This window comes from Saccharomycodes ludwigii, chromosome II (assembly GCF_020623625.1).
Source record: "Saccharomycodes ludwigii strain NBRC 1722 chromosome II, whole genome shotgun sequence".
In the NCBI taxonomy this organism is placed as follows: Eukaryota; Fungi; Ascomycota; class Saccharomycetes; order Saccharomycodales; family Saccharomycodaceae; genus Saccharomycodes; species Saccharomycodes ludwigii.
In genome coordinates, this window is record NC_060201.1 from 381,236 (window position 1) to 405,968 (window position 24,733).

General features: G+C 31.9%; 10 protein-coding genes across 10 annotated transcripts; 5 read left to right on the plus strand and 5 right to left on the minus strand.

The window, feature by feature from the left end:
* Positions 1–436: 436 nt before the first annotated feature.
* RPL38 (60S ribosomal protein eL38) lies at positions 437–673 on the plus strand (the record flags this gene model as incomplete). Its single annotated transcript, XM_046080358.1, has 1 exon — positions 437–673. The coding sequence occupies one exon, from the start codon at positions 437–439 to the stop codon at positions 671–673; it is 237 nt and encodes a 78-aa protein (XP_045935625.1).
* A 623-nt stretch (positions 674–1,296) lies between these two features.
* SCDLUD_001464 (uncharacterized protein) lies at positions 1,297–3,243 on the minus strand (the record flags this gene model as incomplete). Its single annotated transcript, XM_046080359.1, has 1 exon — positions 1,297–3,243. One exon carries the CDS (start codon positions 3,241–3,243, stop codon positions 1,297–1,299), a length of 1,947 nt encoding a protein of 648 aa, XP_045935626.1.
* Positions 3,244–3,677: 434 nt separating this feature from the next.
* On the plus strand, positions 3,678–4,403 carry CWC24 (U2-type spliceosomal complex subunit CWC24; the record flags this gene model as incomplete). Its single annotated transcript, XM_046080360.1, has 1 exon — positions 3,678–4,403. The coding sequence occupies one exon, from the start codon at positions 3,678–3,680 to the stop codon at positions 4,401–4,403; it is 726 nt and encodes a 241-aa protein (XP_045935627.1).
* Positions 4,404–4,583: 180 nt separating this feature from the next.
* Positions 4,584–6,932, minus strand: CUL3 (cullin CUL3; the record flags this gene model as incomplete). Its single annotated transcript, XM_046080361.1, has 1 exon — positions 4,584–6,932. One exon carries the CDS (start codon positions 6,930–6,932, stop codon positions 4,584–4,586), a length of 2,349 nt encoding a protein of 782 aa, XP_045935628.1.
* A 392-nt stretch (positions 6,933–7,324) lies between these two features.
* Positions 7,325–8,770, plus strand: SWC4 (Swc4p; the record flags this gene model as incomplete). Its single annotated transcript, XM_046080362.1, has 1 exon — positions 7,325–8,770. One exon carries the CDS (start codon positions 7,325–7,327, stop codon positions 8,768–8,770), a length of 1,446 nt encoding a protein of 481 aa, XP_045935629.1.
* A 23-nt stretch (positions 8,771–8,793) lies between these two features.
* Positions 8,794–13,599, minus strand: MMS22 (Mms22p; the record flags this gene model as incomplete). The annotated part of the gene is made up of 1 exon (XM_046080363.1): positions 8,794–13,599. One exon carries the CDS (start codon positions 13,597–13,599, stop codon positions 8,794–8,796), a length of 4,806 nt encoding a protein of 1,601 aa, XP_045935630.1.
* Positions 13,600–14,062: 463 nt separating this feature from the next.
* Positions 14,063–17,116, plus strand: BUD6 (formin-mediated actin nucleation enhancer; the record flags this gene model as incomplete). The annotated part of the gene is made up of 1 exon (XM_046080364.1): positions 14,063–17,116. The coding sequence occupies one exon, from the start codon at positions 14,063–14,065 to the stop codon at positions 17,114–17,116; it is 3,054 nt and encodes a 1,017-aa protein (XP_045935631.1).
* A 63-nt stretch (positions 17,117–17,179) lies between these two features.
* Positions 17,180–19,991, minus strand: EST2 (telomerase reverse transcriptase; the record flags this gene model as incomplete). Its single annotated transcript, XM_046080365.1, has 2 exons — positions 17,180–17,262; positions 17,333–19,991. The coding sequence occupies 2 exons, from the start codon at positions 19,989–19,991 to the stop codon at positions 17,180–17,182; spliced, it is 2,742 nt and encodes a 913-aa protein (XP_045935632.1).
* An 839-nt stretch (positions 19,992–20,830) lies between these two features.
* EFB1 (translation elongation factor 1 subunit beta) lies at positions 20,831–21,966 on the plus strand (the record flags this gene model as incomplete). The annotated part of the gene is made up of 2 exons (XM_046080366.1): positions 20,831–20,910; positions 21,420–21,966. The coding sequence occupies 2 exons, from the start codon at positions 20,831–20,833 to the stop codon at positions 21,964–21,966; spliced, it is 627 nt and encodes a 208-aa protein (XP_045935633.1).
* Positions 21,967–22,650: 684 nt separating this feature from the next.
* On the minus strand, positions 22,651–24,432 carry PGD1 (Pgd1p; the record flags this gene model as incomplete). The annotated part of the gene is made up of 1 exon (XM_046080367.1): positions 22,651–24,432. The coding sequence occupies one exon, from the start codon at positions 24,430–24,432 to the stop codon at positions 22,651–22,653; it is 1,782 nt and encodes a 593-aa protein (XP_045935634.1).
* Positions 24,433–24,733: the final 301 nt, after the last annotated feature.

Genomic DNA, 24,733 nt, shown 5'->3' on the forward strand with positions numbered 1-24,733 from the left:
CTGCGGGTGGAACAACTTTCCGATGATTTGTTACAGGTGGACATGTCCATAAATGGATCGATACGACTCCTGCAAACTTTCATAATTTTTTTGTTTTTTTTCACTTTCTTTTTCGCCATATTTAAATACTTTTATTAATTTCCTTTTTCACCAATAAAATAAAAAAAAAAATTGTATATATATATTTTAAAAATTCAATTCTTACCCAAGAAAAAAACCTCTTGGAAATTTTGTTATGACCGTTGCTTTGTCGTATACCTTAAATTTTCAGTTTTATTGTTAAACTATTAAAAAATTATACACGTAGCATTTCCTTCTTAATTCTTTTTTCCTTACTTTTTTTTTAATCTTGTCACATTTCCTTTGTTAGTTCTTAACATAATACCCTCATAACCAAGAGAACACTCGCAAACTCCTTTGAATAACAAGAATAAAAATGGCTAGAGAAGTTACCGACATTAAGCAATTTTTGGAATTGACCAGAAGAGCTGATATTAAAACTGCCACCATCAAGGTTAACAAGAAATTGAACAAGAAGGGTAAATCTTTTAGACAAACCAAATTTAAGGTCAGAGGTTCTAAAAACTTGTATACTTTGATCGTTGACGATGCCGCCAAAGCCAAGAAATTGATCCAAGCTTTGCCACCAACTTTGGAAGTTAACAAATTATAAAGTTAATAGCACACCATGTGACAATAAGTAGAATCTGAAAATTATTTGCTCACTTTGTTTGTTTAATTGATAATATACTTTTATATTTTTATTTTTTTTCTGCCTCGTTTCCTTTTTGAAGGGATGAGACAGAAAGAAATCTGCTTTATAATGTTTTTATATTTTTTTTTTTTTTTTTTTTGTTTTTTTTTTCTAAAGGAAGAAGAAAAAAGAAGAAAAAAAGAGAAATACAAGGAATAAAAAAATTTTTTTTTCTTTTTTACAATTAACGGTTGAATTGTTTGTAAATCGGCATGATTTTAATTAGATGATTTAAAAAAAAAAAAAAAAAAAAAAGTGTATGTATATAATAAAAATTGGACTATAAAAATAACTAGAGCTATAAGGTACAAGAAGAAAAAGGATGTAGACTCGTAATATATGTCGGGAGGGGCAGAATGATGGTATCCTTTGTTTTGCAGAAGAAGTATTGCCTAAGAAAGTATAAAATATAATTGATATCCACAGCCATCGTTATGCACAAGTAGATCCTCATTTTATCATCTACCATCTATTATAATGGCAAAGGATAGATGTGATATTAGTTTTTTTTTTTTCTCCCCCCCCCCCCCCTGTCCTTTAGTTTATGTGCTTTTTCCAACTTGTTCGCCCATTTTTTGTTTGTTTTTGTCTTCCCCATCATCTAATGAATCATTTTTCTTGCTACTATCTTGTTTTCCGAGATCGCTATCATTACAGGTATCGTCCTCACTGCTTAATCGTTCGGGGTTGTCGTTATCTTCTTTTATACTGCCGTCTTCATCAAACACTCGTATGTTTTTCTTACTGCTAAATGAAACTCTTCTTTTTGTAACAGGTCTAGAAGATAAAGAAGTTGCACTAGTGGCAACTCCGCTCGACGTTCCGACCTCAACCGAGATTTGCTGTGGCTGAGTTGTTGCTTCTGCCGAAGAAGGTTGTGGTAACAAAGCATCGCTGACTTTAATCAATTCGGCAGTACGGACCCATCTTCTTCTCCTAGTATATTTTGTATAAGTGTCTTCAGTAGATGGCTTCTTCCAAGTGTTATCATAATATATAAACCCTTCATCTGAATTGGGTGTTGCCGTTGTTTTCGGTTTAGAACTTGGTAATTGAATAGCTCCGTCATTAGTTAAATCCAGCCTCCAAGTTTTATCAACCCATCTCCAAATCATTCCTGATGATGAATCGTCGGGTAATTTAAACTGATCTGGTTCAGGTGCTTCGTTCAAAAACTCATCCGTCCAAGCGGCTCGTTCATAACTTAACATATTTGGCTTCCAGCCAATACCTAACCAACGACGCTGATTTTCATATAAAACATAAGTAAATCTAATTGGTTTGTTGTTAATGTAATCGTTATCACCATTACCACCACCATTCGTGCCATTGATTATACTATTATAACCTTCTGTCTTCAATAACTTTTTGTGTACAGCAGAAAATAACCCTCCGTTTCTTTTTTTAAATCTATTTATTCCATCGATGTCCAGACCTGTAATGTAAAAGGCCAGCAATCTTACAATTTTAAATTTCCACATTAAAGCTCTTGTGACTTTACTCCACGAAGAATGATAAGTTAAAAAAAAAATACCAATAATCAAAACTAATTTTTCCTTAGGAAGAAAGAAAATCGTGATAAGCATATAAAACGGAGAAAGAAATATTGTCGTTATCAACACTCTTTTAATATCCTGGGTGGTTAGCACCGTTATTGGTGAAAACAGAAGATCAAACTTAGCAGCCACGGACGAAACAATATATATAATATCATCCAAAGTGGGATGCAATTCCATTTCCTCGCCAACGTTTTTATCTAGCATTGAATACAACCATAATAAAATTACAATAGTTAGATGACCAAAGTAGGTAATTATTTGTTGAAAGTATAAATTTATAGTTATGTAAACGCAAAGTAGTAAAACGCTACCCCATATATTATCGTTTGTCCAAGTTAATAAACCCAAAACTTTGTCAAATACGATTAAGTAAGGGTACAATCGAATCAAGGACCTAGAGATACTTGGAGGCGTGGATGTTAAAAGTGGCGATGACTGTATTATTTCATACGAGGGTGTGTTATTGCTAGTGGTTGAAGCCGCAGTGGTAGACCCGTGCAAGGAAGAGACTGCCACGTTTTTCTTCAATACACCACGCAACGGTCTATCCTTGTTAGTCTTGGCTCGATGATTAAACCCTAATCTTTCTGAATTAGAAACCCGGTTGCCGTCTAACAAAACAGCTCTTTTTTTAATGCTAGGGTCAATCAACCTAGACTCAAATGGAGGTGTATTGTTTTTATTAGATTCAGAATGATTGTTAGGGTTACCAGGTGCAGGTGTGGTATTAGGATTGTTTTTGTTAGCAGCAAAGCTAGACTGTGGTTGTTCTTGTGTTGATGAAGTTTCCAGAGTATTTTTCGATTGATCGTCTGGTTTTTGCTCTTTGATGTCATCTGTCGATGTTTCATTACTTAAGCTATTCTTAGTCATGGGACTGTTATTTGACATATCTAATGGGCTATTTTTAGCTGCAACCGTATTGCTCATTAATAAAAGTAGTGTATGTTTTTTTTTATTTTATTTTTTTTTAATTTTTATATTTAAGTGGGTACTTTATGTATCTTATAAAAAAAAAAAAAAAAAAAGAAAATTATATAATATCAATAAATTTAATTCTTAGAGGGAGGGTAAGATCATATATATTTTCCATAAAAAAAATAAATAAAAAAATAAATAAACATTTAGTCCGAAGCAGATTGTCCTTGAGCATCTTCGGTTTAACTCAAATTACAAATTACAAATTACAAATTACAAATTACAAAAAAAAGTTTAGCTTAATCAAATTGAATCATTATAATTTATGAATGGTCTTACCACTTTATATCTCTACAAAAAACTAAATTAACAGCTTATACTTCAAAGCAAGGAAAGAAAAATAATATATTCCAAATATAAATAACTAAGATAAAGTCACTTTTATCATGTTTAAAAAAAGGACTGTTAAACACCAAAATGGAACGAAACCTGACAAAAGAATACTATTAACGCCTGATAGTGATGAGCAAAAACAGCAGCAGCAACTGATCCCGGCAGAAGAAACTGAGAACGAAACCATTTGGTCTGTTAAAAAAAGAAGGAAGCTTACAAATCCCATTAAAACCTCCTTAAAAAAAGAAGATTTAAAGGAGTCGGAAAAGAAAGCTAAAGAAGTACATGTCGAACAATTAAATAATAATATCAAAGAGATTCGTGTTACCAATAATAAACGTTTACCCACTATTAAAGATAAAATATTGGTTGATTATCAACCGGATGTATGCAAAGATTTTAAAGAAACCGGGTTTTGTGGGTATGGCGACAGTTGTAAATTTCTGCACTCAAGGGATGATTATATTAAGGGCCTAGGGAACGCTACTTTTACAACTACTAAATGGAATTCAGATATTATGACACATAAAAAAATTAAAAATATTGATGATAAAAGTATAGATCAAAAGGATATCGTCCCCTTTAAATGTATTATATGTAAACAAAAGTACGAGTCCCCGATTGAGACCAATTGTGGACATTCCTTTTGCAAAAAATGTTTTTTGAATACAATCCAAGGTAATGACAACCAAAAATGTTTAATTTGTGGTAAAGACACACAAGGAATAATGAAACCATTGAGGAAAGGGCATGTATTTAAAAAGATCCCAAAATGTTGATAAATTGAAAATGTTGAATCGCAAAAATTATATGATAAATAAGCATAAAAAATTTGTAATAAAAAAAAAAAAAAAAAAAAAAAAAAAGGCATATATGAATAATTATTAAAATTAAAAATAGAGGTGATATCTCTAACTAGGGAGAAGTGAAAGAGAAAGGCACTGCCCTGTATTTTTCTTTTAAACTACATAATGAAGCGTGGCATCTTCATTTCTCGCCAAGTGACCTTTGTTCAATAAATACTCTAGAGATTCTTGTAATATGGTGTTTCCTGCAGGGCTATCCAAATCAAAAGGAAAACGTGATTTTAGTTCCAATATTAAGTCAGAGATCGGTAAATCTTTCTTCTCTTTCATAATAAGAATAACGGCCGATTTTATTTGCCATTTGGTGGAATCTTTAGCCGAAGTCTTCATAACGTTAAAATTTCTATTAGGATTTGATTTTTGCTTTTCTTCGTGCTCTGCTTTGGTCATGACATTCATTAATTTGACATTTTCGCTTGGTGCTGTGAAATTATCATTAATGGAAAACACATCATGGTCTTTAATCATTCTGGATAACGGTTCCTTTATTAAAATTTGCGTTTTAGGTGCCAAGGCCATGGTTGCCAAATGTTTAGTTATTGTTTTTTTTGGTAAACGAGTTAATGTCTCGATTTGCCTAACCGTTAAGGTATCAAATTCTTCAAACAACAATAATATAATCGCAGCATAAACTGGCATGGTAATAACATGATAGCTTTTTGTAAATTGATACCCAAGATCCATGTACCCCAAATTTTGTGCCCATTTCAATGTCCTACCCTTGTGGCATTTCATATAGCTTTTCTCAAATTCAACTTGCAACTCCTTCATTCCAGGGGGAAAGCATACGTCCGGATAATCAATTCTATCCTTTTCGTCATATGGCCAACTAGTCTTGGTCAATACGCATGTATTCAATTCAAATCCTTCTGGTAGATGGTATCTTCCAACATCTGCAGGTGTATATACCTTATTTGTGTATGTTTGTGACAGCAAAATATCATGTATCATACTTTCCATCTTAACAGTGTAGCTACCACCAAAATCCTTGCGTATTCTAGCGACAACCCATTTTTCAGCTTCAATGTTAGAACGATGTTGAAGTAGACGTTTAGCTAACTGTTCTTTGTATACTTTTTCAAAAGAATCTATATCTTTGATTAGTTGAAACAATCTAACACACTTGTTTAAAATGTCTTGCAGCTCGCGTAAAATACCACCATTGTTACCTGTAATGGTTTTCGTATTTTCCGACTTTTCATTAACATCATTTTTTAAGTAGCTATCGATATATTGGCATAAATACTCTACTGGTTTATATTCCTCAAGGTTCAAATAATTGGAAATCGACTCATTAATAGCTCTTAGCATTTGCACTTTGTAGTCTGGAAACTTGATCCTTTCTTCAAGTACAATAAACTTTTGTTGGCCAACTATAAAATCTTCAATCCATTTGATTTGTGACTTTCTGCGTGTTAATTGCTTATCTTCCTTAATTTGCGAAAAATAGCCTCCTACAATATTAGTAAACGCTGCAATGAATTTTTTACTATTCTTTTCCTCATCTAGAGATAGCAAGCTGATAAATTCATTAGTATTTTCGTAATCATCATGTTCTATAAAATATTTTAATACCTCAGTGATTAAATAATCCAAATTATCGTCAATGAAAACAGTTTGAACAAAATTAGTAAACTTTGTGATAACATCTTCATTTGTAAAAATTTTCCGAAGATTGTCCTTTTCAATTAATATCACAGAAGTGGTAAATTTCAGGTACTTTTCCGGGGTTAAGTGATTTGTTTTGAATTTTTGATCACGCAAACTTGTATAGAACTTTTTGGTTTCTCCCAGTAAAACATGTTCAAAGTGATATTCAAAAACTGTGGTATTATTATTTAAATCTAATAATTCCAAGACATTAACTACCTTATGCAACACATCATATACGCTTTCTATGTCTGGGTAAAGGAGCTCTGGATCTAAACCATCCAGCATATTTACTCCATATTCTCTAATCAAGTAAAAGTCTTTGATCATATCATTTTTAATATAATCAATATTAGGTAAAATTATTGAATCTCTAAAAGTTAATAAACACATATCATAAGTGGAAGGGATTGGTGTGCCTGTAGAGTAGACTTTATCTAAATATATAAAAATGCTTGCCAAGACTTTTGATTTATTTTTGAAACCAGTCCATAGCGTTAGCAACTCAGTCAAAGTGGTATACTTCTTATATTCGTCTAGAAACCTGGTTATTTCCTCATGTAAATTATCATACAGTATTTTTGATTGTTGTAGTACACAAATTTGATAAACGTTATTGTATAAAGTTTGGTACGATAGTTGTTTGGAACTTTTTTCATCAGATAATAATTTGATAATGGCGTCCTTAAAGGAAGGCCAGTTCTTATTGAAAAATACTTTTTGATCAGTATTATCCAGCCAAATCATTTTATTTGGAGGGTTAATTTTAATTTTCTTGGATGTTGTGGTCATTTTTGAATTCTGGTGTTGTTCCTTTCTTTTGTATATATATTTTAAAAGGATGAATATGAAAAACAAATGATTAACGTTTCACTTTAAGCTGTTGGTTTATGTTTGAAACATTATTTTACTTGTTTTTAGAATTAGCTACTAAAAAAAAAAATAAAAAATAAAAAAAAAAATAAAAAGGAAAAGAAAAGCAGAAAAAAGAACGATCAGATTTACAATTTTTGCTATTTTCCATCATTATTATTATTATTATTAATTTTTTTTTTTTTTTTTGCCTCTATTTTACTTTTTACATATCTCCCATCGCCATCCTAATAGGCTTTTAATAATACAATCCCCCCCCCCCCCCCCCATCCTTGAAAATAACCAGACATACACTAAAGAACAGTTCAACAATGGCATCATCCAATGATTTGTTTGATATGTTAAATATCCAAAAGAAAAATTCGGAATCACCAGTTCCAAGTAGCGCAAACTCAAAGAAAAAGCAATTAACTCCTAAAATACCTGTACCACCAATGACAGGCTTACAACGAGAGTTGTACAGCTTATTGGGGGATAGTTTACCCCCCAGTGTAATACATAGTAATAACATTGGGACTCAATTCAAAACTTCATTTAAAATGAAAACACAAGGAAAGCCCTCTCCATGGACGTATGCGCCATTCAGGCCTAATGAGAAAAGTTCTTTCACTTTGCGTCACTGGGTAAAGGGCTCTAAAGATCTGCTTGATGCTGAATCACAGGTATCCATGTACTCTAAATTCAATATTCATTACAAAATCCCGCAATTTGATCAGCAAGAGTTTGAAAAATTCATGTCTGAAGAAGATAGAAAAACTTATGAATTCAAAGAAATTCAATACCTTTTTGATTTATGCAGGCTCTATGATTTGAAATGGATTGTCATTTTAGATAGATACGATTTTGAGGGGAAACAAAGAAGTGTGGAGGATTTAAAAGACATGTTTTATTTTGTCTGCAGAAAATATATGCAACACATAGATCCAGAAAATAAAGAAATACTAAAGTTTTTAGATTTTCCTAAAGAAAAGGAGATTGAACGCAAACAATATTTAAATAGGCTTCTATCTAGATCATCTGCAGAAATAGCAGAAGAGGAAGCTTTAGTAATAGAGGCCAAAAGATTTGAAATGGCTGCTAAACGAACGTTAGCGGAAAGAGAACAATTATTACGTCTGCTAGATTCTCCAACTGCCGTTGATGATATATCCATTCAACAATTTTTAACTTCACATGGTATGACCCAATTCTATAATAGTTTGTTAGCAGACAAGTCTCGTAAACGTAAGTATGATTCAGTCGCAGAAAATCCATGGGTTAAACAACAGCAACAATTCAGGAAACAGCAAAAAACAAGGAAAATTGAAGATGAAAGTAAAAAAGAACAAGAAAACAAAAAAAACTCTGCGAAAACAAAGAGTCAAGATAATCAGGAAAACAATGGTGGCAGTAGCGGTAGTAATGGCACTAAGAGGAGACAAGAATCGGAAAAGGCAGTTCAACTTATCAATGATCCTGTTACTAGTTTGCTACGAGAATTTAATAAGGATGAAAGGAAAAGTCTTGGGATACATTTGTATGAAAACAAGCTATCACCCGGTGTTTTCTTACGCTCTACTAAAATCAGTTCATTCAAACCTGCTGTCCAAAATAAAGTTCAAGTTGCTTTAAATGAATTGCAAATTCCGACAAGACCAGTAATGCCAACTTTTGACGTAGTGAAAAAACATGATCAGTTGTTGAAAAAAATTACAATACTATTGGATTTAAAGAAACAAGTGGATAAATTGGAAGCAGAAAATAGAATTAGAGGTTAATTACATTAATAATAATAATAAATCTATAAACAAATATCCTCTATTTTCGATGAAAACATTTCATAATCTTTTTCTTCGTAAAATTTCTCAATTTCAATGGTGGACTCGAATTTTTTAATTAATTCCAGTACCTGATGCGATACAATATTATCTAGTTTCAAATCCTCTATTCTAGATGATTCTTTGCATCTTCCCATAAATTTATCTATACTTTCTTCGATAATTTCAGACTCTTTAAATCCAGACCCGATATATTTCAGATCAAGATAAAAGCAGGATAAACAATAATAAAATGGCAGTAAAGCAGTCAAATTTTTTTTAAACCTAATATTATTGCTGATATTATGCAAAAACTTTAAAAGAATTAAAAATTCATTATTGGTGGTAACCATCATTTTTTGCTCCAATACATTTGAAATTATTGCAAATAAGATAGTTGAAATATAGAAAGATAGTGCACTATTTCCATATATACAACATAAAATTATCTTCAATAGTAAATTAAACTCATCTGCGTAATCTTTTTTTTTCAAGGCAAATAATGATTCTATTTTTAATTTTGTCTCTTCAATATCTAATTTATTTTCCAACACTTGTAAGATCTCCAAAAGAATTAAATTGACTTTATCCTGAATATTGGATAGGGTAATATATTTTTGTTTAAAAGCACTTTTCTCTGTCTCAAAGTTTGAGATTTTAAACTCCTTTTTCAAAAATTCAAAAATTTGATTACTTCTAACCAAATTATTCAATGATGCGTTGATGAAAATAGTTATTTCCCGACACAATTCAACTTTAACTTTATTTAAATACTTGGCCTTTAGCAACTTTAAAAACTCGTTGAAAAATCCCAGATTATGTGCTTCATCAAAGCCCAATAGTATCTGTTTGATGCTAGTAAAAGTGGAATGCAAGGCCAAAACTCGAAACGGAGTCTTTATTGATGGATCCTTATCGAAAAAGGATTTGACTAGTTTCAAAAATTTTAAATCAAATTTATCGTTAAAAATATTGGAAAGTATAATTTTCATAACAGCAGGTTTAATTAACAAAAATGAAGATTCTTCGTTGCATACTTCTAACAAACTTTCATAATAATAGCATTGTTGTTCTACTGGTAGTTTCGCAACACTGCTATTATAAGATAAAACACTCCATAGCGTTAGAATATGACTCTGGATCAAATACTTGACTACATCACAATATATTTTGAAAAGTTTGAAATTTTGAAAACAAACCGTTGATAATAACTGGTAAAGATTTGATTCTACCCATCTCGGTGGTAACAGTTTTAGGTTCTTAGTAACCAACCCCAGTATCATAATGAGCACTACACTGTCATAGTTCCCATCCTTGGCCATCTGCGATGCAACATGGCGCAATGAATATAGTAAATGTTGCTTATTCGTGCCAAAATTAGGCAAAATCTTACATAGATGGCCAATAAAATCGCACCAAACTTCAGAATAACTTCCTTTGACATTGGGTTTATTCTTTTGGTATTCATAAAAGATTAAAATACAATTTCCATTGATAGTCTGGTTTTTTTGATTACTTACTTCGAATAATGATAGTAGACCCTCCAGCATATATTTATAGTTAAAGACACCTATATCGGGGAAACCGCTTAGAGCTGATGTTATTAGTTGTTCGTATTTTTTTTCAAACAAAAAGTCTGACTTTAATGTTAAAGTTAACAATAAATTAATTCTGTTTGGAATTTGGGATCCGTCCATGGTGGTGATACTCCCCAAGGGTGTAATTTTCTCTATTAATGAGTCTGTTATTACAAAATTGTTCAAAACAGTTAAGTAAAAATTGAATATTGTATCTGGTTCAATTCCAAAATTTTTATTTACAATTCTGCAAACACCATCTTTATTATTACATTCTTGTTCAAAATTTGTGAAAGATCTGCTTTTAAATAATAAATGTAGTTTTAGTACCAACTCCTTTGTTATTATCCAGTCATAATCATTTATTGCAAATTGGATGAAATTAATCGAGGCAGATACAAGTGGAAAATCTTGATTTTCTAATGAAATAATATTCCAATATGGGGTTTTAGTTGGAAATAGATAGAGCACAGTATTTAAAATCTTGGGTGATAAGCAGCGTTTAGAGCTTATTTCCGCCCAAAATTTATCCTTCATATTCAGCTTATTAATGAGAAAAGAAACAATAAAATGGCTTTCAGCTAAAAAATCCGTCTGTCCAAATCGAGAAACGGTAACTGACATGTTAGATAATAGTTCAAAATACTTTTCGCTGTCCCTTAAAATTTTGCTCTCAATATTGGACCTAAACGAACTTGTAATAGAACTATAATTGGATACTTCAAATTCAATTAACAAGCAAACGGAAAGTGTGAAAAAATGGATCGGTTTTGCTCTTTGAGCCACCTGTCTTAGTTTTGATCTAAAGGAAGTTTGAAAGGAATCTAAGATTGGTAATATATCAGAGTTATTGCGGTGATAGCAAAACTCTATCAATTTGCCTAGAAAATCTAATAATTCCACATCAGTTATACCTACTCTTACAATTTTATCAAAGGAGGCAGCTAATTGCTTCAGGAATTCATTAGAAAATGAAGACAAAGTTATTTTTTCCTGTGCTATGAAATATGAAATTGTATCAGGGGCCTGGAAAAGTGAATTTGTTGATAAAGCTTTAAAAATGGGGGTGTCAAGTAGTACACTTTTATTGGTTGCTATTCTCTCAGCTGAACTATCTGAAACGTCTGTGTGGCCTCCAGCAGGAACAGCAGGTTTTCTTTTCACTTTGTTTAATACGTACTTATTCCCAGGAGCTTCTACAATTGTGGTAAATGCATTTATTTTCCTATTTAATTCTATATCATCGCCAAGTAGCATATCTGTTGTATATAACCCAATTTTCCTTTTTCCTTTTTTATCATTTTCTTTATTATTATTTTTTGTCTTATTCAGTTTGTGTGTATCCTTTGTTTCTGGTGTTGTTGTTTTTGCAAAAACGTTTATACCATTTCCTGATCTGCCATTCCCAATTCTTTTAACCGAACCAGACTGGGCATATTCAACATTATTACCAAAAGCACTAGTTTCAGCGATACTTTCCACAATTGAAGGAGCAGCATGTCCAATTGAACTTAAATCATTATTTTTTGAAATATTCCTCCCAATTTTAAAAAATTTTGGGGCATTGAAATTCCGTGTTTGTCTTTTATCTCTAAGAATTCGGGTTCTCCTTGTAACATTCTTCTTTCTTTTAGATGTACCGTTATTAATAGTATTGCTGCTGGATCCCCTTATTTTGGAACGTTTACTCAGCATATAATCTATCTGAGGATAATCGTGCAAATCAATTATACTACCTTCCATTTTCTTTATGTTAATAGAATCATCCGAACTATCGATATTGTTTTTAAAAGTATGAACAGAAATATTTTCAGCGCCAGATGAATGTCTCCTTAAATTTTGATTTGATAAATCAGTGGAGCTCTGTTTCTGTTGAGCAATTGACTTATCATTTGAAGACAAAGATAAATAATCGCTTGTATAAAATTCATTATATTTCTTTTCAAAATATTCATTAATTTCTGCAGCTGCTTTTGCATCTTCAATTCCAGCATTGATAGTATGTAACATTATGCTATCGCTGGAATTAGTGCTAATGTTACTATTAGCGTTATTTGTTTCCGAAGGCTCTTCGTCATCAGAGGCCAGTATGTCATTCAATAATTCTTGGTATTGATTGTTTCGGGGATTGCGTGTTATTTTCCTTTTAGCAACACCCTTATGTGGTACTGTGTTATTTATATAGCCTCTAGTTTTTTTCCCACCATTTGGAACAACTGTTCCCTCGGTAGCTTTAATTTGTTTTTCCCAAATTGCCTTAGGCAATACACCTTTATATCCGTTTTTCAAGCTAATCACTCTCCCTCTAAATATAATATTATCTGTCTCCTTTTTTGAAGTATCTTCAGATAATTGGGAGATTTTTGATGTTGAAACATCATTTTCATCAGAGTTTGTATTGGAACAGCTTAATAAAGTCATATTGTTGTCACTATTTCCTTCCTCAAGAATGCCCTGTTTTGCCAATTTTCTTGGTAAAATAATGCTCTCTTCAGAATCAGTAGATCTATTATCGCTACTATCTGTATGTGTAGCGCTATTCTGAAAAGAAATATTTCTTTGGATTTCGAAATCATAGTCATCATCGCTATCCTGCCAGAAATCATCCTGGGTTGATAGTAGAGGATGTTGTGTATGTTGTTGTTTATTTGTAAATTTGTTATGGTTTTTTTCTCCAAAGGAAAGTGAAATCTCAGGTAAATCGTTTACATTAATACTGTCAAAGTTAAGGACTTCGTACCCTTTTAACAACTGTTTATGTTTTAATCTATCTAAACTGTAGGGCATTTTTTGGATAGCTTTACGTTTACGTAGTGACCATCTTAAAGGTCTTTCTTGTTTGTCAAGAATATTATTATGTTGATTGTATAATTGCTCGGTTGATTCAGCTTCTTTCTGCTTATTCATTATAGGGATGTCTAAAGAATGCCGTATAACACTATCCGGATGCTCGATGTTTGTGTTTAAATCAAATGAAGCATTGTTTGATGAAATTTTGTTATTAGAAAGGTTAGCGTTACAATTAAAAGCATCTTCTGTATCTGAAGTTGAAAATTCGCTATTATTATCAGGAATGATATTTGTAGATGATGTAGAACATAGTTGGAAATTCTTTCCATTGCTAGTATCGCTGGGATACCAAAATACAATTTCTTGAGATTCTCCTTCTGAATCAGGGACTATTGTTAGCTCATTTTTCAATCCACTAGTCATATCCACATTTAGGAAACTTGAAAGATTCAGGATTATTTATGTTTTGCGTATTCTATATACATATATATATATTTTTTTAAAAAAAAAAAAAAAAAGGAACAAGTTAAGCTTAGAAAGTATGACAAGATTCAAATTGGCGCGTTTTTCGTTTTTCGTTTTTCTTTTTTCGTTTTTCGTTCTTTTTTTTTTATTTTTTATTTTTCCTTTTTTTTTTTTCCTTTTTTAAAAAATTTCCAGCTTTAAAGATAACGTCTTACAATTACTATCTTTATAATTCAATTATGGAAAAAAAGAAATAAAATAAAGTAACGAAATTACGATTTGTATATAATTATACTAACGCATTTACACACACACAAAGATCTATATTTATTTTGCTATATTTTATAATAAAAGAAAGTAGGACATACCGTTTTTCTTTTTATTTTTGAAGAATTTCAAGAGAATATAAATTTATTAATTGATGTCTGAAGAACAATCAACAAGTGAACGTCCTCGTCGTCGTCATCATCATCATCATCACCACCATCATACTGAAAAAACAGGTAACAGCAGCGGCAGTAGCACTACTAATCTAACTGAGGGCAACAGTAGTCGTATTCCATCTGTTACCAGTTTACAAACTACTCAGGAAAATGGCACTAGTAGCAGAGTCGTATCTTCTATTAGTAATAATAGCGCAATAAGCAGTAGTAGCGGTTATAAAACAGCAAATAGTATTGAAAGTAGTGTTACCAAGTTAATTATCTCTACAAAACAGTTATTGCAAAAATTAACTGCGTGGACTAGAGGTCAGGAATCACAAAAAAATATTTCAGATGCCTATGTTCAACTAGGAAATGATTTTCAAATTGTGGTAAAGTATTTTTTACATGCTGGAATTGATATGAGCGATATGCGAAATGTTCCCAAAGAATTGCGTGCCATCTTAGAAAAAGCTTTGAGAGAGAAACCATCGCCAGAGGCTTTAGACAAGTATTGGCCGGATATTAAGGATATTATTGAGAGCCTATTGACCAATATTAAGGTAAAAAGAAATTTATTGAAAAATATGGAGGAAGACAAAAAAAGATCGATTTCTTCTACCTCTGTCACCAACATTGGTAATGGCACGCATTCTGCTATTCCTCCTGCTATTCCTCCTGCCATTCCTCCTGCCATTCCTCCTGCCCAGAGTACTGGGAGGAGAGTAAGTAAAACAAATACAACTGCCCTGAGTGAGCATCAGCAGCAGCAGCAGCAACAACAACAACAACAACAACAACAACAACAACAACAACAGCAACAACAGCAACAACAGCAACAGCCACAACAACAGCAACAACAGTATTTATCACCGGAAACAAACCGATCACCAGGGACCTCTGGTAAAAAGGATATTTTATCCAGTCCTGTATTGTCTCCGGAAGGTGTTAGGGAAAGTGAAATAAGTGTCGGAAAAGATTCCTTAAAAAAAAATGCAACTGTTACTAATGAGCCTAAAAATAACTTAACGGTTCCTTCTCAAAATATGGAACATACTACTGATGATTATGGCAGTAGCGATGAAAGTCAAGCATTGCAACAGTTAAAAAAGGGAGACACCATTCAAAGAAGAGCTTCCAAGAGATTTTCTGCTTATCATTTGGCTAAATTGACCTCTCAAAATGCACCACCGACACCATCACCACATCGTCCAATCTCTACCTTTTCAGATGATGGAACTGACAATAAAAATAGTGTTAATAAGTCTATTATGGTTGATAATGCACCAGCTTCCAACACGGATTTTGTTGAAACTAATAATAGCAACAATGTTAGGAATTCTAGGATTCTCAGCGCATCTGTAGGTACTAGTAACCAATATTCTCAGAAAAGAAGAAATTCCAGACTAGACCCCGATAGGGCCTCCTTATCTTCATTCAACTCTACGAATAATTCCTCATCTACAGTTGTTCCGTCAACGAATGTTGATAATGAGGGGAGGAACGGTAGAATGAGTAGCGTTGGTAGCAATACAAAACACAAATTAATTACTATATTTTTGAAACTAAATTCGCAAACTAAAAAATGCGACGCTACATACCCACTAACCATGAGTTCTATTCGGCTATTATTCACTGAAAAATTCACATATAGATATAAGTCACCATCGCAATTCCCCGATATCATTTACGTGAAGGATCCTGCCTATCCTCATATATCTTATGAATTAGAGGACAATGATATTTGTAAAATATCGGACGGATTTGTGTTAGAAATTGAGGATAAAGGTCCTCGCGATGGAGCATCCGCTAATATAGATGTCTCATTGAAGGAAAAGGTTGATGCCGAACAAAAAACAACCTCTATTTCTTCTCCCCTTGCTCATCACTCTCCTTCCACGTCTTCTCTCCAGCCATCTGAAACTATTTCTAATACCGGCTTTGAGCATTTGGAAAATAAATTGATCCAGCAGCAAAAAGAATTTTTGAGTAAACTACAAGCTATGGTGACAGAAACCACACATTCCTTACAACAGCAGCAACAACAACATACATTGCCAGCCACATCTTCATCGGTGTTGCCCTTAGATTTTACTACACCACAATCCCAATCTGTTACTGATGTTGGTACGAGTAATTCCAATGGTAAACTTTCTGAGGCCGTTGCTGCTGATTTGAAAAGGGACTTAAGGGTTCTAAAACAATTGCACTCAGATAATAAATTGAAAACGGAAACTGTGGTGGCAAATTTATCCTCTCAATTAACCAAGTTCAAGAATTTGGCGTCATCTGCAAATACGACATTGGATATTACTAAGAACAATAATAACAAAGATATTAAGGAAAGAATATATTTGGAAAATTCGCAAGGGAAATTGTCTAGGATGTCAGACGATTTATTAACTAAAGTGGACAATTTGCAAGACACTATTGAGTTGCTACGGAAGGATGTGGCTGTTAGAGGATCATTGCCTGTGAACAAAAGATTAGAAGATGTTTCGAGCGATTTAAAAGTTGCGATGGCTAACTTGAAAGATATGGAAGAATTTGTTAATTTAGAAAAGCCACGTTGGAAAATGATCTGGGAACGTGAATTGGATAAAGTTTGCGAAGAACAACAATTTCTGAATTTACAGGAAGATTTGGGTTTTGATTTGAGGGAGGATTTGAAGAGATGTAGTGAGACTTTCGAATTGGTAAAATTGTGTTGTGAGGAACAATTGAAAAACCCTAGTATTAAAAAGAAGCCCAAGCCAGTTTTGTTGCCAATTGCCAAACCAGGTACCTTTAATAATATTAGAGATGCTGTTCTAGAGGAAGTACAGAGCTTGAAACCAGACCATGACAGCAGAGTCCAAGCCATTGAAAAATCAGAGAAGTTGCGTGTCAAGGAAAAGGAATATTTAATAAGAGATGAGTTTCAAGATGAACTAGGTAATTTTGTGGAGGCTGGTAATTTGAATAAATCTGGCGGCATTGAGGAATTGGAAAAAATGAGAAGGGAAAAGGATGAACGTAATTTGAAATTTATGCTTCAAAAGAATGGGTTTTAGATACGGACCATTTAATAATCTTTATAAACTTATTCCTTTGATTACTTTTGTTCAAAGTGTATATTATTGTAGATAGTACAATGTTGTCAATCTTGTCGTGAAATCTCCAAAATATTTTGCTATTAGTTGGATCAAATTTAAATGACCTTGGTGTGTTTTTCTCCAAATGTTCCCTGATCATGTAAATAACGTCTTGAATGAATTTTCCAAACGTACTGACATGCAATTGATCAACATTTTTTTTAAAATATCCTGTAAAGGAATCTAAAATGTTTATAATGGATGTTATAATATATTGCAAAATGGATTCTTCGCTGTTTAACTTCATATCTAATAGTTTATATGCCAATCTTATTTGCAGTAGGTTGAGCAATCTTGAATATACAATTTTAGCCGACGTTTGATATTTGTAATCAACGGTGTTAATGGTTTCTATTTGCTTATGTATTTCTAGTCTATCTACATCAATATTCAACCCACAAAATGATACAAAGTTAAACGGTGATAATGGGTCTGATTTTTCCAATTTATCTTTGTTTACAAACGCGTTGTACTCGGCAAATCCAGATTTACAACATTCTTCTATATCATTTATTTGCTTCAAGTTATTAGTTATGACCAAAAAATCATCAGCAAAGCGTATAACTAACGTATTAGTTCCAGGATCATAATTTTCAGATCTGAAAACTGAATACTGGCTCAGCAAATCATTGTATAACAAGTCCACTACTGTAGATGATAGATAACTACCTTGGTATATACCTAATTTCCTTAAAAAACATTTGTTTCCAATTGACATGGCAGTTTCTAAAACATCTTTCTCCACGATATATATTATATCCTCCTTAGTGAAAAAGTGTCTTTTTTTTAAATCATCGGAAATGGAGGGTTGAAATATGATTTTCAGGTTATTGCGGTTGTTGGTGCTGACCATAGTGTTAGTTCTGGCATAGTCACTCGCACCATTTATATAATATTCTGTTTTATGAACTATTTGCGATTGATTGAAATCTGAATTTTCGTATAATTTAAATGGTAGTAGAGCAATTTGATTTTCCTTTACATGATATTGTAAGTTGTCATCTAACAAATCGTCTAGAACTTCATATATTTTATTCCTTGGAATGGAGTCATAGCATGATTTAATATCAAATTTTAAAAAGTGCAATTTATCAAACGACTTGTTATTGCCTGTATTAAGCAACGTTTCTTTGAACCTTCGGATAACTGGTGCAATTTGATAAAGAGAAGAAAGTATAGGGATGATTGTGGAGTTTTTATTATCGGCAGCATCCATATCATTGTGTTTCGCGTACCTTAGCTGTTTTAAAATGGTTCTTGTGGGTATAATATAATTATCTAATAATTTTTTTTTATCCCAATAGGACTGGCCCTTGCTAGATGGCACACAAAGAATTCTATATTCGTTATTGCTTGATTTGGGCAAAATCCTTATATTACCATGTAGAAAAAGATCGAAATCATGCTCCCTAGACTCATCTATATTATGGGCACATAGATTATTGGGCAAAAGGTAATCTTTAATATATTTGTTAATCACTGGACGAACCATATTGAACCAAACATCGTGTCTAAAAAACAAAACTTCCAAATTGGAGGAGACTTCAGAACAATAAAAAAAAGTAGATATCAAATTTGTTAAAAATTTGCAATAAAACCACTTGAAAAATTTTAAAGCCAAAAATCTGTTGAATTGAAAATCAGTCAAAGTACGGTGATTGTTGTTGTTTTTGTCATTATATTTATAAATCCAAGGAAATTCATTGATTTTTATTTTTTGGAAAATAAATTGATTACTGGGAATGCTATTGATGTTTTCCATGCTAGGTATATTTGGCAGTGGAATCTTATCAGAGGTTTTTAGTCTTAGAATATGTGTGATGTTTTTGAAAATTACTGATTTGTTTTTATTGGAACCAAAAAACCCCTTGGGGAATATTTTTTCTATCAATACCAAAATAAACTTCTCTACTGATCTAATTGGGACTTGGTTAGCTAAATGATTGAAGTTATCAGTAGTGTTTTCCAAATGTCTTTTAGGACATATGTTATTAAAAATGCTCGTGTACCTTAAAGATTTATGTTGTTTTTGTATTTTTGATAAAAAGTGTTTCAAATTTTTACACTTGGATAAAATTTTGTCGCTGGCCAATATGCCACTTTTAACACCTGTGGCATTAGTGGTATGTTCTTCGGTCAAGTTAGCGTCACTGGATAAAATGGTTCTTAATAACCTTAAAGGTGTTTTTTCGGGGATTATAAATCTAATTTTATCTTTATGAGTTGAAGTTAATTTATACATGAATAAATTGGGGGACACAACATATGAGGGTGAGCTACTATTTGTGTTGTTTGTATTATGATATTTTTTGTTGAATTTATTACCTGATATTTGTATAAATTCAGAATCGTTGTGGTAAAAAAAAACAGAATAATTTAATAGAATGTCTAAGAAATTTGCAGAACCTACTACTTGATGTAAGTAAAACCAGTAGATATTGTTAAGATAGTAGTAATTTATAAAATCTCTTTCTCCCTCTTTGCATAATGGTAGTAAAAGATTAGACTTGTAAAGGCTAATGTTAAGTAATAAGTATCTATAACATAGCTGCAAAACTTGGCAATGTAAGTTGATGTCGATTGGTGTAGGGGTGTCAATTGTGATATTTACAATTTTTGATAACAATTTTTTGATTTTGGTATAGCTAACAGATTTATTTTTAACAATGTAATGGCAGTTTAAGAAATGATTTTGGAAATAAACATTGTTAAGGATCAATGGATTTGTTTTGTTGATATTGGTTGATTCTGCAATAATGGTATGTAAGTATTCACCTATGCTTTGTAGACACATAGTGTGTGAATGTGTTGTGCTGAATGCATTTAGTTATTTTTACAAAAGTTAAAGTTACAAACAACGACAAGAAGAAGAAATGTGAGTTAGAAAGAAAGAGAGTAATAATAATAATAATAGGATTAATATTGCCGCCGATGTGAAACTGGCATTTGTATTGGTATAAGCCCTCTTTTAGGTCATGTGTTTGTGATTTGTATAAAAAAATAGAAAAAAAAAAGCCCCAATTTTAAAAATTATAAAAAAAGTTTTTTTTTTTTTATTTTTTATTTTTTTCTTCTCCAAAAGGGAAATTTGCTATTGGAAAAAAAAAAAAGCCCTGCTTAAAAAGATTGGGGTGCCAGTTGGCCAGCCACAAGAAAGCGCGTAGAGAGAGAGAGGGGGCTAACGGTCAGTTTGTTGCTGACAAAGAAAATCAGGTAAAAGAAAACGCTAACAAATTAAAACTTTTTTTTTTATATTTTTTTTTTTTCTTTCTTTCTTTATTGCTCTTTTTTTAACAATTTAAATTTACAGCAATTTTCTATCCAGTTTTCTCTTTTTTTGTTTTCATTAATCTTTTTTCTCTTTCTTTGTTAAAAAAAAAATTTTTTTTTTATTTGTTGATCGTTCGCATTGCAACTTTACATTAATTCATCTGATTTCCCCAACTCTATTCATCTGAAACCCTTCATTTATTAATCATGGTTTTATCTTAGTGGTTTTGAAATCATTCCTATTATCACTGTTTCTTTCCTTTTTTTTTTTTCTTTTGGAAATATTCTCAACACTTTTTTTCTTCTTAACAAGAGAAAGTCTATATCTATCACTCCGCATTCCAAAGAATACATACAATAAAAATGTCTTTTTCTGATTTTTCTAAGGTTGAAACTTTAAAGGAATTAAACACCTTTTTAGCTGACAAATCATATATTGATGGGTATGTTTAACTTTCTAGTATTTCAATTGTTCCATAATTGAAAGAAAATACGGTTTTATTTTTACATATATTTTTTTCTTTTTTTAAAAAAGAAAAAAGCAGATTTATGTGCTTTTGGTAGCATTCTGGATATTACAATTCATATTGTTAATATAGCCCTTTTTTTCGTTGAAATTTTCACCTATATGACAATACAAATGATGATGTACATTCTTTGGTCCGTGTTTATGAAGGGAAGTAAGACCCCCAGCATGACTGAAAAAAGAAAGGTAGAAGGATTAGACCCCTTCGCTTATATCTGATGAATATAAAATTTATTGTATTATATTTTTTGATTTTCAACAAAAAAATCCGAGCAATGCTCGTAGTATTGGCTGTCTAAATTATTACCTGCATTATCTGCAAACAAAAAAAAATAAATTATCACCGATTTTAAAGTGTGTCTATGTTTACTAACATTATATTCATGTATTTATCTGTAATATTCTACAATCGTTTTTTGAATATAGTACTGCTGCCACTCAAGCCGATGTTACTGTCTACAATGCTTTCAAGCAAGCTTATCCAAACTTTGCTAGATGGTTCAACCATTTAGGTGCTAGAGCTGAGGAATTCGCTGAATTCCCAGCCGGTAAAGCCCCAGCTGCTGCTGCTGCTGAAGAAGAAGATGATGAAGATGTTGACTTGTTTGGTTCTGATGATGAAGTTGATGAAGAAGCTGAAAAGTTAAAGGCTCAAAGATTGGCTGAATATAACAAGAAAAAAGCCGCCAAACCACCAAAGCCAGCTGCTAAATCTATTGTTACTTTGGATGTTAAACCATGGGATGATGAAACCGATATGGACGAATTGTTGGCCAACGTTAAGAATGTTACCATGGATGGTTTAACTTGGGGTGCTCATCAATTAATCCCAATTGGTTTTGGTATTAAAAAATTGCAAATCAACTGTGTTGTTGAAGATTCCAAGGTTTCTGTCGATGCCTTACAAGAAGAAATTGAATCTGATGAAGATCATGTTCAATCCACTGATGTTGCTGCCATGCAAAAATTATAGAAACAATAGGATCTTGTTGTTTTTTTTTTTTTTTGCAAATTTATTATTTTGAGGAATTTTTGTTATATAAATAAATATAAATAGTTGTATATTTTTATTAAGTTAAACTCGAGTTTTTTTTTAATATTAATATTTTATTCTATATATATGGTTCGTTGTAATTCTCTATGAGTAATTATGGCCTATGTCCTGCTGTAATTTTATGTACATTTTTATCTAATGATTGTGCTACGTTTTAATTATTCATATATTTACTTTGGGTAATTGACAACGCTTTCATAGGCCTTTAAATTTTAACGGGATATTTTCTTCGGAAGTTATGAATAATCAAGTTAAAGTTAAAGCAATTCCTTATAATACATGTTCTTAATGACATTTTTTTTCCCCTCCCTCAACTTCTAATAAATCACTTTCTTATATACTGAGAGAAGTGGTAATAAATTCAAAAAATTTCTGACCGGCTGTTTCCATTTATTTGATATTAAATTATGTTGGCTCAAGTATTCCAAAGCCAATTCCCTGATTAAAAATAAAAATAAAAATAAAAATAAAAATAAAATAAAAATAAAAATAAAAATAAAATCAAATGAATACAAAAATCAAATGAAATTATCAAAAAAATAATTACCCGCTACACAAATATTCAAATATTAAAATACAATATATATATATATAATCCTAATATCATTGTAAAAAGTCTTCTATATGACCTAGATCAAGATTGTTAAGATCCACCAAATCATCTCCTCCATCAAAAACATTGTTGGTGCTAGTATTGGAAAGATTATTATTGCTACCATTATTCATCATCATACTACTTGGCATGAATGAAGTGTTATTGCTGCTGTTATTTGATAGACTCACTCCTTTGTTCGTAGTGTTGCCGTTTTGATTCTGATAAATGTTATTATTCATTATTCCATCTGTGTCCATTGTTGTATTACCCATTAAACCACTTAATATATTAGCAGGAGTAATATTGTTGTTGGTACTATTATTATTATTAGTATTATTAGTATTATTAGTATTAGTGCCATTGTTAGAAATATTGGCACTGGTGCTAATATTATTGTTAGAAAGTTTGCTATTCATGGTGTTCATACCGTTCATGGCACCCGCATTATATAATATATCCGCTGGACTGTTGATTAACATAGATTGACCGCCACTATTGCTGTTGTTATTGTTGGAGTTGTTACCATTGTTCATTATTGTACCATTTCCATTATTAGCAGTTTCGCCTCTATTCATACTAGGATTAATAGTATTATAATTGTTATTATTATTATTATTATTATTATCAAGCATCATCATCATATTTCCCGGGGAAGATAGAGTAGCACCGCTACTACTATTATTGGTATTGTTGTTGTTGTTGTTGTTACTATTACCCATAGTACTGCTCTTTTTACTATTTCTACTGGTAGAAATCACATTCCCTGATGTAGCAGCGATAGTAGATGGTGTCATCATGTTCATTGGAGAAATAGTGTTTTGGAAACTAGGTGTAATGCCATTGTTGTTAGTAGCAACAGTGCTGGTGTTTACAGACATATTGGCATTTTTCTTACTTGCAGCAGATGTCTTCTTTCCAGCAGTATTCACATTAGCACCTGTAACATTTCCAGTAGTAGTAGTATTATTCTTGCCCTGATTACGTGGCGTGTTAGGGTTGCTATTTGTTCCTTTGGTATTTGCTTTGGAAGTATTAGTTGCCACGACTGGTGATTTAGCCGTAGCAACATTTACGTTGGGGGAACCCCTGTTGCCTTTGCTAGTACTGTTGGTAGTAGTATTAGTAGTACCATTACTGCTACCACCATTACTACCAGTCCCAGTTTTATTATTTGACGCACTTGAAACGGGCGTGGAGACGTTGCTATTGTTGTTATTTACAGTGGCATTCGGTTTAGGTTGAAATGATTTAGGCAATGGCACTGGCGGATCTGGTAGCGGCAGCTCAGGTAATGTTTCTAATATAGCATAGGGCGTATTAAACCTGAATTCTAGGTCATCATTTTCATTTTTTTCAGTATCGCCACCACTTTTTTGTTCACGTTGTAATTGTAACTGCTGTTGATCCTTGATTAACAAGAGTATAGGACGTAAATTTTTCATTTTAGCGCACAATAATTGTATTTTAGTGTTTATATCAAATAATCTTGTCCTGATTTTAAAATATTGTTCTTTATTGGGTATATTTGTCACGATACCTATTTGGGATAAACTTTGCAATAGCATATTGAACTCTAGGCGTAATGGTAATATTTCGTTTTGTAATTCTTTCATAGAACTCTCAATTATTTCAGAATAGCATTTGTTTTTCCCCACTTCTGTGGCTGTATTATCCTTTGATTGTTCTTGTTGGTCTGGTTGTTGCTCTTGTTTTTTTAAAATTAGTCTTTCTAAACTAGTCAAGTCCGTTGGCACTTCGAACCCTTTCAACAACGATATAGTACTACTCATTTGGTATAGTTAGTTTTGTCTTTAAGTTTCCTCTGTGAGTTTAAATGTGAGGTTTTTTTTTTTTTCACATTACGATTAAATATTTAATTAAAGTGCATTCAAAAAATAAAAAATAAAAAAAAAACATGAAAATGAAAATAGAAATAGAAATGAAATTTCGTGGAAAATGATTTTGATTTCAAATTTTTAAACAAAAAAAAAAAAGAAAAAAAAAAAAAAAAGGACTTGCGAGGGAATCGAATTGGATTTGTCTTTGATTTTCACCCAAATTTGAATAAGTTCAACTCTCTCTCCATAAAGA